The sequence below is a fragment of the Curcuma longa genome, chromosome 11 (genome assembly GCF_044706935.1).
Source record: "Curcuma longa cultivar G26 ecotype Majalengka, Jawa Barat chromosome 11, ITB_CL_G26_1.1, whole genome shotgun sequence".
In the NCBI taxonomy this organism is placed as follows: domain Eukaryota; kingdom Viridiplantae; phylum Streptophyta; class Magnoliopsida; order Zingiberales; family Zingiberaceae; genus Curcuma; species Curcuma longa.
The window spans coordinates 28160262-28171806 of record NC_133871.1 but is presented as its reverse complement, the minus strand read 5'-3'; the positions used below and the strand labels follow the sequence as shown (position 1 = coordinate 28171806).

General features: G+C 35.7%; 2 protein-coding genes across 2 annotated transcripts; one reads left to right on the top strand and one right to left on the bottom strand.

Annotated features, from left to right (window-relative positions):
- Window positions 1–512, top strand: LOC141837659 (protein S40-6-like). Its single transcript, XM_074725029.1, is given in 2 exon segments — window positions 1–37; window positions 40–512. Coding segments are annotated over 2 exon segments (438 nt in total). The 3' UTR covers window positions 441–512.
- A 2280-nt stretch (window positions 513–2792) lies between these two features.
- On the bottom strand, window positions 2793–11424 carry LOC141839358 (methionine aminopeptidase 1B, chloroplastic-like). The gene is made up of 11 exons (XM_074727087.1): window positions 11306–11424; window positions 10665–10737; window positions 9701–9938; window positions 7902–8063; window positions 7772–7813; window positions 7470–7541; window positions 6663–6742; window positions 5430–5527; window positions 4313–4360; window positions 3321–3510; window positions 2793–3038 (listed from the first exon to the last, which is right to left on the bottom strand). The coding sequence occupies exons 1-10, from the start codon at window positions 11382–11384 to the stop codon at window positions 3365–3367; spliced, it is 1038 nt and encodes a 345-aa protein (XP_074583188.1). The 5' UTR covers window positions 11385–11424; the 3' UTR covers window positions 2793–3038; window positions 3321–3364.
- Window positions 11425–11545: the final 121 nt, after the last annotated feature.

Here is an 11545-nt window from a genome sequence, read left to right as displayed (position 1 = left end):
ATGTCCAAGGCGCGAAGGCACGCCGCGGACCGCCTCCTCGCCGCGCCGCCGGGACCGACCTCCCAGACCTCTCTGAGGAGGAGGTCTTCTGGCCCGTCTGCGACTCCTCCTGGTGGCGCCGGGCCGACCCCGACCGTGCCCGCCATGACGGGGAGGTCGACAGTTGCGCACCCCAGCGGCGTCCCGCCGTCGCATCCTCGGCACCGGTGGAGGTGCCGGTCTGGCCCAGTTCCCTTCGCGATCGTCCCTCCGGTTGGGCGGAGATCGAGGAGGAGGAACCGACGGAGGGCGGTTGGATGCCGCCGCACGAGTACCTGGCGAGGTCCAAAGGGCGGAGCGGTGCGGCGTCGGTGCTGGAAGGCGCCGGCCGGACACTGAAGGGCCGGGACATGAGCCGAGTTCGGGACGCGGTCTGGAGTCGGACCGGGTTCGACGGCTGAGCCCCGAACCGGACCGTAAATGATGTCCTTTTTTACGTTTATTTATCTTGTTGTATTGTTATTGTAGATGTCGTCGTTGACTGTTTGTGTAAAGTAACTTGTTCTTACGTTTTGAATGAATAATCTCAGTACGCGAGTTAATTACAACAAAGATCACTTAAAATCTTCAACGATAGTTTTTAATCATATTAATCATTATTCCCTTTATAAAAAACATTTTTATTCATTATTTTCATATACTAAAATTCTTATCTTTCATTTTTGCCTTGTCTCCATAAACATGCTCGTAGTCTGATCACCATTATCAGCTAAAGTTGTTCTATCAAGATACATACATAATAAAGAAGATATTTGCGAGGAGAAAAATAAAAGATAAATATATGCGGATAAGTTTAATTAAATTAAATTAAATTTATTGGAGGTCCCCGAATTGGAGCAATCCGATGCCCCTCGTCCAACCAATTTAGGAAGCCATCGCCTGATTCCCGTCAGTACTTTTTTGGGAAAGAGACTAGATTTTGACATGAGCGATGGATTCTCTGGTGCAATATTTTCCAATTAATTAGTTGATAATAATGGCGAAGGGAAAGAAAAGGTCAAAAAACAAACTGTGAGAAAAGGTTAATATAAAGGCTGAAAATGAAAAGAGAAAAATTGATGAAAATTGGAATAGTCAAATCGATTATAATGTGATTCAGGAAAACAAAATTGGGAAAACAATCACATCAATCTGTCAGTGGGCATATCAAAGATGGTAACCTTTCAATGCAGTTCCATCAACCCTTTTGAGACATGAAAGCAGATGATAAACCAAATTTTCATAAATAATCAATAAATATAAAAGGCACAAATTGATTAACAAAACTCTCCCACTATATATCATTAAACTAGTTTGTATATTATTGTCGTATAAATTTGACATTTTAAGAATCTAAACCCAGTTGATAGACAATAGATTAATTATTTTAGAATGGGCTTACTGGAGTTAGCAGAAACCTTCATGTAATACCAAATCAAATCTTTGGATTATATACAGAAAAAACCACAATAACAGTGACAAGCTTCATGTGCATATGATTCTAAAGCACTGTAACAGTTCATCATTCGGTGCCATTAGTTCTTTCAACAATCGCACACCTCTTAATTATCTGTAACCAGAAAAATCAGAGTAAGCTTCATCAGTAAAAAAAATTCCATAGCTTTGAGCAATTATTCATCATTTTAGAACCATCATTCTCTGAAAATTTATAAAATTTCTATATATATAAACACAGATGAAAGCAAAGAAATCTGGAACTGAATTAAAGATCCTTCAACTATCAGAGTAACTATGACAAAAGCCTCATATGGAAATAATTCCATAGCTTTCAGGAGTTATTCATCATTTAGCCATTCAATCTGGCATCCGTATCACCATTTCCAAAATAAAAAAGTTAATTGACAAAGCATTTGCCGCTCAATCGAACTTGTTGAAACATCTAATTATTCTGATTTCTATGCTCAGAAACAAACTCTGGAACTATTAAAAGAATTAACTTCGGCAGAATACGCAGACGGTAAATTGCAGCAAAATTCATAATTTCGAGTTCTGTAAAAGAAAGAAATAACACAAGGAAGTCGATCGTGGTCATTTAGGTTTACATTTTTCTCCAGAAAAAATAAACAAAAAAAAAAAAAAAAAAACACAGGGCTTCAGATTCGGACGACTCGAACTCGAAGAAATTTTTTTTGAGTAAAATTCCAAGAAAGCAAACGGCTATGCCGTCAGGCTCGTAGTTGAAAAAGACGGCACCACCTCCAGCAAACGCGCGGGGCTGGCTTAGGTGGTGGTTGCGGGCGGCGGAGGGAACACGGTCAATCAGGGAACAGTATTTATAGAAGCGACATGGAGATGGGGAAATAGGAAAGGGCTGCTACGTGTTGCCCTAATATCTACGGCTCCTATGATGTTTGGTGCCGCACATCTGTTTTCTCGAACGTTGGATTGATGGGCTTAAAATGGACCTCCAAGAACGGACTATCATGAGCTTAGAAAATAAAATTAACATTTTAAGATTTTTAATTCCTTTTATAATCTTTAATCTTTATTTTTTTACGTTAACCCTATTATTATTAAATGGAAAAAAACATTCATTTTTCAAATTCACTCTCCCATACATTTCAAACACTTGAATTTATCTTCCAACTCATTTATCTATAAGGAATAACACATATCTACTTCAAAAAAAATGTCCAATTGTTTTGAATGGGATGGCAATTTCAATCTAATTTTGTAAATGTAAATTTTGAGCAAATCCCACATGACAGTACATCAAATCTTCCACGTCCTTATGAAATTATTTAAATAATAAATTCACAAAATTAATTTAATGTATTTCATTTGATATGTACGAATCAACAAGTAAAAACGATTCCTAGTGCTCAACTTCTTGTTGTTTAATATCAATAAAAAAACACACAAAATAAACATCAGAATACAAAATCCCAGGCATTATAAATGGCGACTGTGTTTCTAGCACTAATTATAGCATTGATGCTTCATATTAGCTGAGAATTCTGTCTCGTTTTAGATCCCTTGGTTGAGGCTGTGACAGCATCCTGAATAAAAAATAATTCAATTCAAATTTCCTACAGTTGTTCATATGAACCAATACAATCAGTTCATCCTGCAGACGTATCAGAATTGGATCGTTAAAAGAAGAATAACTGACAGTAATTTTACAGATTAATTCGCAGGTTTGGTTGTAAAAAGTGTTATTTTGACCTTATATATGATTGTAAATATACAAGGAGGGTGGTTAATTGAGCCAGTGGAACCAAGCAGATGCTCTGAACAAGTCAAATAAATAGAACGAGCAAATTAAACTAAACCGAGATTACCATTATAGCTAGCGATTAAGAGCCTTTTGTATGGGACAATGACCTCAGCATTTTGTTAAAACCTCTGCGCCAGTCCTGGTGATCAAAATTGTGTGCTCAAACTGTGCAGCACGACTACCATCTGCAGTAACAGTAGTCCACCCGTCATCCCAAGTAACACTTTCAGTACTTCCCATGGTTAGGATCGGCTCTGCAATCATAAAACCACATGATAATTAAAATTGTTATGCTTCTAACGGCATTCATCTCACTTAAGAGCTTAAAGTATCACAAAAAGAAGGCGCATAGTAGATAAGTTACATAAATACAAAATTCTATAAGCTTAGGGCCAAAAGTCTGATGTAGACAAAAACAAACGCAGTATGTATGTATATGGTTGATATGGGCTCGAAAAGGGTTTGCCAGAAACCAACTATACGAATGTTGATACAATATGATCCTAGGACCAAACAAGGCGGAAGTGAAATTAATATTTTTTTTAACTACAGCAAGTTGTATCTTTATTTTATGAAGAAAAAACATCATGTAATAGAGGATAAGCACGCAATAATACAAGTTCTCTCTCTCTCTCTCTATTTCTGCCCTCTCTTTTATTTTTCAAATGTCCTTTACAAGTAACTAGTTATACAATGGTATATCTGATTTAGTTCCTGAAGACGAAGCTGGAAATGAACCTTCAAGGATTAGCAGCCAGAGAATAGATAAAGGAGTACTTGCATATAAGATTACTCTGACTTGCTTAAATTACCAGTCTAGCAACATTTCTAAGAGTATTTGAGAATATATAGGGACAAAAAAAAAACACTTAGATTGTGTATAGTGAGGCGCATTAATATTTCAATACCAAAGTTGCACAAATATATGCAGATAGAAGAAGCGAGTTCATATTCTTTAGAGTGCAGCATGTGCTAATAGTTGTGCACTTCAAGCACAAGAAACCCAGCATTGAAACATAAAACTGACAGAAAATCAATGAAGTATAACAGATTTACCAATGGTAAATGTTTCGCCTTCAACCATGCAGCCCGATTTATCATTACCTAATTAGAAAACCATTCTCATCAGTAAAGATCATATATGCAAAGTCAAATTCTATGAAGATTGCTCAAAAAATAGATTCAAATGCTAAAGTTAACTAGGTAATTGATACTCTGAAGACAACAAATTGAAGGAAATACGTAGAACCTCCACTAGAAGCTTAAAGAGTTAGAGGTACTAAAGCTTTAATTCTTAATGGCTCTTCAAATATTCTAGCATTCAAAGAGGCATACTACTGTGTAAGATTGCTGGAACACTCCACAAGTATGCATTCATAACAAAGATGAGCATGAACAATAAGGTACAATATAAGTAACAATCATCACTATTGGCTCCTTAATCCTATCTGACTGACATGTAATATCAAGTAATGAATATAAATTACCTATCCACATTAGTGTATAAGAACAGATGCATTGCAAGAAATTCTAAATGCTTAATAATCAAATTAAGCCCATCATTCCCTAATTAGTCACTAGAACAAAAAATACAAAAACAATCAAAGGACCGAACTGCTCTTAGAACATATACGTGCAGTGCTACAACTACTAACCAAGAAACCCCACAGTCATTGTACAACATTACAGTTTTTTCCCTTTAACGAACCGTTACCTGACCAAAGAACTCCCTTTGAGCTTCCACATTCCACATGGAGCTGAAATTCTTAAATCTTTATACAAAGGAAACTATTGCTTAAAAAGGATACTACGTGGTCATCCAACCAAACAGATAACTATTAGAAAGATCTAAAATTCATGTTAGAACATTCATTTCAACTATCACCCCCTCATGGGAACCAAATATGATCCAAATATCTGCAAGGCTGCACTTAGTCAAATTACTCACAAGTATAATGCACTATCTGGAGAAAGGTTATGTATCACACTAAAATTACTCTTCAGGAAACTTATAATAAGTTTTATAGGATGTAAGATCTCACAGAATGGTGGTCATAAAATCCACACTCCTCTTAAGTTTGTTAATGCAATCACATTTAGTGCAACATGAATAATGCAAGTACATGTGACATCCACAGAGATAATTAACCGACAGACGAGAAAAAATACTCACGATGGTGCAAGATGAGTGGCTCAGAATGGAATACTGTCCCTACACCATGACCAACAAAACGCTCCACAACACCATAGCCATATTTTTCAGCATGCTCGCTAAATATTGAGCGGAAAAAATGAATAAATATTCAAATGAATCTACAGATGCTTTAGATGTCATAACCATAAGAAGAAATTGACAGTCATATTCATAAAAGAGTACAAAAGTGCAGAAGTGTGTGACTCTTGTCTGTGCTTTTTTACACATACACGATAATTATTTTTATCAGGCTAGAGGATCTTATAATCCTATCATCAAAATCTGCATAGATAATCTGAGTTTATTACCCCATTATTTTCTATAGACAAGAAATTGAATACAAAATACATGGAAAGATGCCCACTGTCCATTCAACCAGCAATACTTCTTCCAGTATAGTATAGCTTGCTTTGTGCAATTCATACGAATATAACGACAAGCACATTATTTTTACATGTATTTACATGTCATTTAAGGTCAGCATCCACAAGCTCCAGTAAACATGATTTAAACAAGTCACCATCACTGAGTCAATGAACAACTAATAATGTGCAGAAAACTTAAGCATGAAGGCAAATTTAGTTCATCAAAAGCTAAATTAACTTCGAAAACATATCAAATGGCTAAGCGATTCACTGACTAGAATATTGTATGAGTCTTGGAGTTTATTTTCTATAATCTTCTTTTTGATTTGAGCAATGACAAAAATTTTGGAACCATAAAAATGACTATCATAAATCTCTCATATAGTCTAGTGCTGTTTTAAGTTGTGTATAAATTAGAGGAATGGCTTCAAATAAATTTATGGGTATTAAGCCAATAGTGTTTTATACTAGCTACAAGTGACACACTGTTCATGTCTAAACTCTAAACCACCGTCTTGACTCTAGTAGGAATAGAGTAGACAAAGTAATTGTACCTTTAGCCATTGATTGACATGGTAGAAAAGTGAATATTTGTTTTATGGCAACTCTAATAACTTAAACCTACCCAGTTGACACCTCATACAAAAGTATATAACAGTTTCGTTGCCTTATACACAACACCAAGCTATAAACTTATTGCTGATTTAAATTGATGTTGGGTCCCTCCTTCCCACAACCATAATCACCCTCAAAAATTAAATAGGAGCCTTTAAATTTATAGATGAAAATTATCAGTGAACGTAAATTCTTCATAGCACAAAATTACCAGGTGAGAGAACAAATATACCTTATTCTTTTGCCAATCTTCTTAAAGTTTGCACCATCTTTGCAAACATATATGGCCCTCTCTAGGCATTCTTCAGCCACCTAGAGAGAAAATATATAAAGTCAAATTCCACCTAGTTTCTGTTTTTGGTATCTTTGAAGACATTGCTTGAAGTATGGCTTATTAGAACTTTGCTACCCAGCAATAACAACATTAGAGCAATTAGTATTGTTCATTTGCTGGCATTGTTTTTTCTCCACAGTTAAACAGTTACAATCTATCTTAATTCCCCTACTGTGAAGAAAGATCAACATTTGCTTCGAAGAAAAATGTTACATACAAAATCTCTTAATCTAATTTACTAAAAGTCCCCAAAAAAATTAAATGGTGCTGACTAAAGGCTAATCAATCAGATAAAATATATATGGTCATAGAGAAACCTATATAGATTGGTCATATCCAACCAACATTTACTAATAAGAGATTCAACAGACATAAGAGGTAGACTTCTTTTAGAGATGTCAGCTTCAGGCCAAGGTTTACCAAACTGAAAAGTCATAAGTCAGCCAATACATGGAATCCCCAACTCGTGTTGTCCACAGATTATACCAAACACACTGCCAAGCTGAATCTCCTTTCATCATTACATTTTCACCAAAACACAATCTATTCATGGTTGCATCTTAGACTACTAACCTGACAAATGCAGATGACCATATCTCGTACATTATGTATTGTTCACAATACCACCGTAAAGTCACATTGAAATGAAAAATAGTTATACAAGATTATGACAAGTGTCTTAGTTGAAATACTGCTGAACTTTACCTTGACGAGACGCTTTGTCAGTTCGTTGACATTTCCACATAGAAATGTTTTTGATGTGTCCCCATGATAACCCTGAAATTCCAAAAAAAAAAAAAAAGAAATTACAGTAAACAATAATAAGCATGAGTGGAGGAAAAAAAAATAACCTTTAATTGATTCTAATCTAATTTGTCAAACATCAAGCCCTGTCATGATAATTCTCAGATCAAGTGTCATAATGTATGCATTGATATGCCAGAAAATATTACTTCCATCTTAAGGTGAATTGAGCAAAAATAACTTCTTAAAGTAGAATAACATACATTCAGATAAACAGTCACATCGATGTTTATTATGTCCCCATCCTGCAGTAGAAAGGCATTGCCAGCTGAAGGACAATCAAGAAACCTATAGAAAGTGGGGAAAATATGAAGGATTAAGGCATCATAAAACCTGTAATTGGCGGGAATCAGGTATCCCATGGCACATGCATTCATTTACTGATGTGCAAACACTTTTGGGAAATCCACCATACCCAAGTGGGGATGGGTAAGCCCCAGCATCAATTATCATCTTGTGAACTGCTTTATCAATTTCATTCGTCGTTACAGATGGCTGATGAATAGAAGCATCTCTCAAACAGTTAATACAATATTTTAAAGCACACAGAATTCATAGGAAGAATAAGAAATAATAAATGCAATAAAATTGGGCACCTTAAACAAGAATAAAAGAAAGCAGTTGGAAAACAAATGACAATGAAAAGTGAACCTTACAGCAAACTCAAAATAAGTTTAGGAGATAACAAATGAAAATTTGCTATTTCAAGCTATATATATTATTTGTTTTTTGCATGTATTGTTAAACTTCTACATGAACAACGGTAAGGAGTTCAACACCAATGAGGGCATGATCTAATATTTTAGGTACAGCAATTACCATCATAACCACATTAACAGTGTAAATGTCTTAATAGAGATTGACTATGCCATGCACAAGAATGCCATATGTTGAACAAAATTACTCTAAATTAAAAGGCAGGTGAGTGGCCTATCTACTGCTATATATTGTACACCAAAATTGGGATTTTAAAGTCAATCTCAAATGCCCGTATCTTAGCCAAAACAGAATAAGAGAACATGGATATGTAATGCCCCACGCATCACATGAGAAAAGAGGGAAATTTTGATTTAATGAATTTTTGTAAAATAATTGAGATAATTTCTTCAAACCCGAAACAAAATTATAAATTGTATCTTCAAGATAAAACATTTGAGTTGCTAAAAACAACAATAACACATAATTCTTAAATTGATTTTGACAGTCAAGACTTACAAAGACAATTTTTTAGAGTTAATGTTAATAGTGTATGCTAATAAATGCACAAAATGATCTTATATATATCTGTGTGTGTGTCTGTGATGTCAACATTAAAGGATGAAACGCACTCAAAGAAGTGTTGATTGTTTGGCAAAAAGGAACCCATTCAAAGTAACATCTGAGTCTCTGTGTTGGTCAGTCTATAAGGAGTCTGCAGTGGATGGAGCTGGCAATAAATAATGGATCCAGATCAATGTGCATTGGTTCTGAGCATACTTATATTCTAAAGAACGAATAATATCACATACCTGGTAAAACTATCATGACAAAGCATAATTTAGAGAACCAAACTACTAACTTATGTATGAGGCTCAATTACTATCCCAAAATGCACAAGTTCAAGTTAGAAGTACCTCATGTATTGAACTTATAAACCTTCTTTAATAGCTCACACTTCTTCATGTAGGACAAAATCAGGATGTCATAATCTCCCTCACTTTAGGTTTGACAACTCATCAAGGCCAAAATCCAACTCAATCTAGAAGCATCCCTAATCAAAGGTATGTGAGGCCCAATAGTGGCTATGCCATAGCATAAGAAACCCTTTCCAACACCTAATCATGCCTAAGATTAGTTCCACCTAAATACCAATTGCCATAACCCACATAAATGAGAAAACAAAGCCATTAATTTCAAGCCTAATCACTAGCCCAGAATGTTTAAGCTCAAGGAATTGTACTCACCAACAAAAGTTCATAAACTTTAGGGTGTAGTAGGAATGACTATAGTATATTTCACTATAATTGTTCAAAAAACATTAAATGTAGCCATGTGGAATATGCATAAACAAGACAAATTTTTCAGATAATTTTGCCAAGTATTCGTAGGTTTCGCTCGAGATCATGACCTAAGTACAAAGTATAGGTACTTACTCTAACCATTGTTCCTGCATAATCTAAGACACGGGCTGCAAGCTTACAGGCAGCCATCATGCGAGAAATACCCTCATCATCATGTAATTGATGCTCCCTAGATAGTTCCGGCAACAAGCCTGAATCAACATATGGAGGTCTACAGATGTGATCAGGAACAGGAAGCTTTCCAGAAACTTTTCCACGCCTTAACGGTGGCCTTTTTCGTAATTTTATTGAACCATGTAGTTCTCTTGACCTTCAAATTAAAAAGCTCAGTAAACACACCATTCAATAAAATGCTTTACTGATCAACAAAACTTCTAGCTATGTTCCATAGAATTAAGCATACTGCAGCAAGTCTACAATGATAACAAGTAAAATAGATTTTAATAACCCATGAACATAATGAAAAAGGTTTCAAAAGATGGCACAGACACCACCTCAACCCTAGTGTGCTTTATTTCACACAGATCCCCTCAGGGAAACCTACTGGATAGGCAATTGAGAAAAAAAATGGATTGTTTAAATATATTGCAGGCGCCATGAATCTAATTGGTACAATGTTTGTTTAATTCATTTTAGAAAAAAATCTTTCAAGCATCATCAATTTTTCATCATGAGATGTAAAAACAAATCCTTGCCAAAGCATGTCTGAATCATCACTGGTGTGTCATGCAACATCACTACAGTAAAAATAGTTTGACTAGCACTACATGAGACTAAAATAATGCCATTTAGTGAGCCTCTTACACAGAACATGACATTCAAGGTGTTCGCTGAATTTTAAAATCATAAAGAACAATACAATGCAAATGGAAAATACTAAGTAAAATCCATACAATTCACCCTAAACAAAAATACAGTAAAGAGCCAGAACAACAAATAGCTACGTTATGACAACATATTCACTCATAGAATATGGGGGGAAACTTGTTGTCATGCCCTGTGAAATATACTAAAATACAGAATATTGAATATGCACCTTTGAATTCGTACAGCCTCCTCCAGTCCTGACAATTTCCTTGACACAATGATACCTGGTCTCTTCAACTCTCCTGATAAATAAAGTCATTTGGATATAATTGAATAAAAGTACCACTAGGGAGCATAATCCATGGGAATTTAGATGTACCCTAGCGAGTACATCTCAAGAAGTTAAATTTCAAACTTCTTCAAGGAATACATAATACAGAAAAATTTGTCTTTTCCACTATAAGAATAGGAGCAAACAAGGAAAAAAGACATTTTGAGTGACCCACCCATGAACTGTGAAAACTGAAGACCGAGGAGAAGTATCTCCCAACAAATAAATGGTGAAATGACCCACTCGTGAACTGTGAAGACCGAGGAAAAGTATCTCGCATTGTCTATATATATAGAAAATAGAAGCAGTATAGCTTCATCTAAAAAGATAAACTTCAAAGTTTTTTCAACAAACATATGATCACAGCAAAACTTTTATCTTTTCCACTAAAAGAACGGGAGCAATAAAAGAATAAGACATGCTTAAATCACCCACTCATGAACACAGAAGACTGAAGAGCGAGGAGAAGTTTCTCGCATTGTCTATGAACATAAAAAATAGAAGCAGCGCTTCTATCCGAAGCTCAAATTCGCCAATACCTGAAGGGGGGTTGGGAGTGGAGATTTCGAGAGGTTGGCCGACGAGGAAAGAAGACCTCCAAGAAGGGTTCAGTGCCATTCCGCGAGCGCCGCTCGACGGAGTCCGTCGGGGCCTAGGAATTGGGATATCGTAGAAATAAAAAAGAATTATTGCTCCTTAAGTTTTATAACGGGGATTATAACGGGCCGGGTTCACGATTTGGGCCAAACCGCCACAATTATTTTAGCCCAAATATATAT

Coding starts and splice junctions, on each gene's coding strand:
- LOC141839358 (XM_074727087.1), bottom strand. CDS start 11,384: ATGGCACTGAACCCTTCTTGGAGGTCTTCTTTCCTCGTCGGCCAACCT. Junction 7,542..7,771: donor ATGTGACTGTTTATCTGAAT/GTATGTTATTCT, acceptor TTGGAATTTCAG/GGTTATCATGGGGACACATC. Junction 4,361..5,429: donor GCCACTCATCTTGCACCATC/GTGAGTATTTTT, acceptor TTTTCTAATTAG/GTAATGATAAATCGGGCTGC.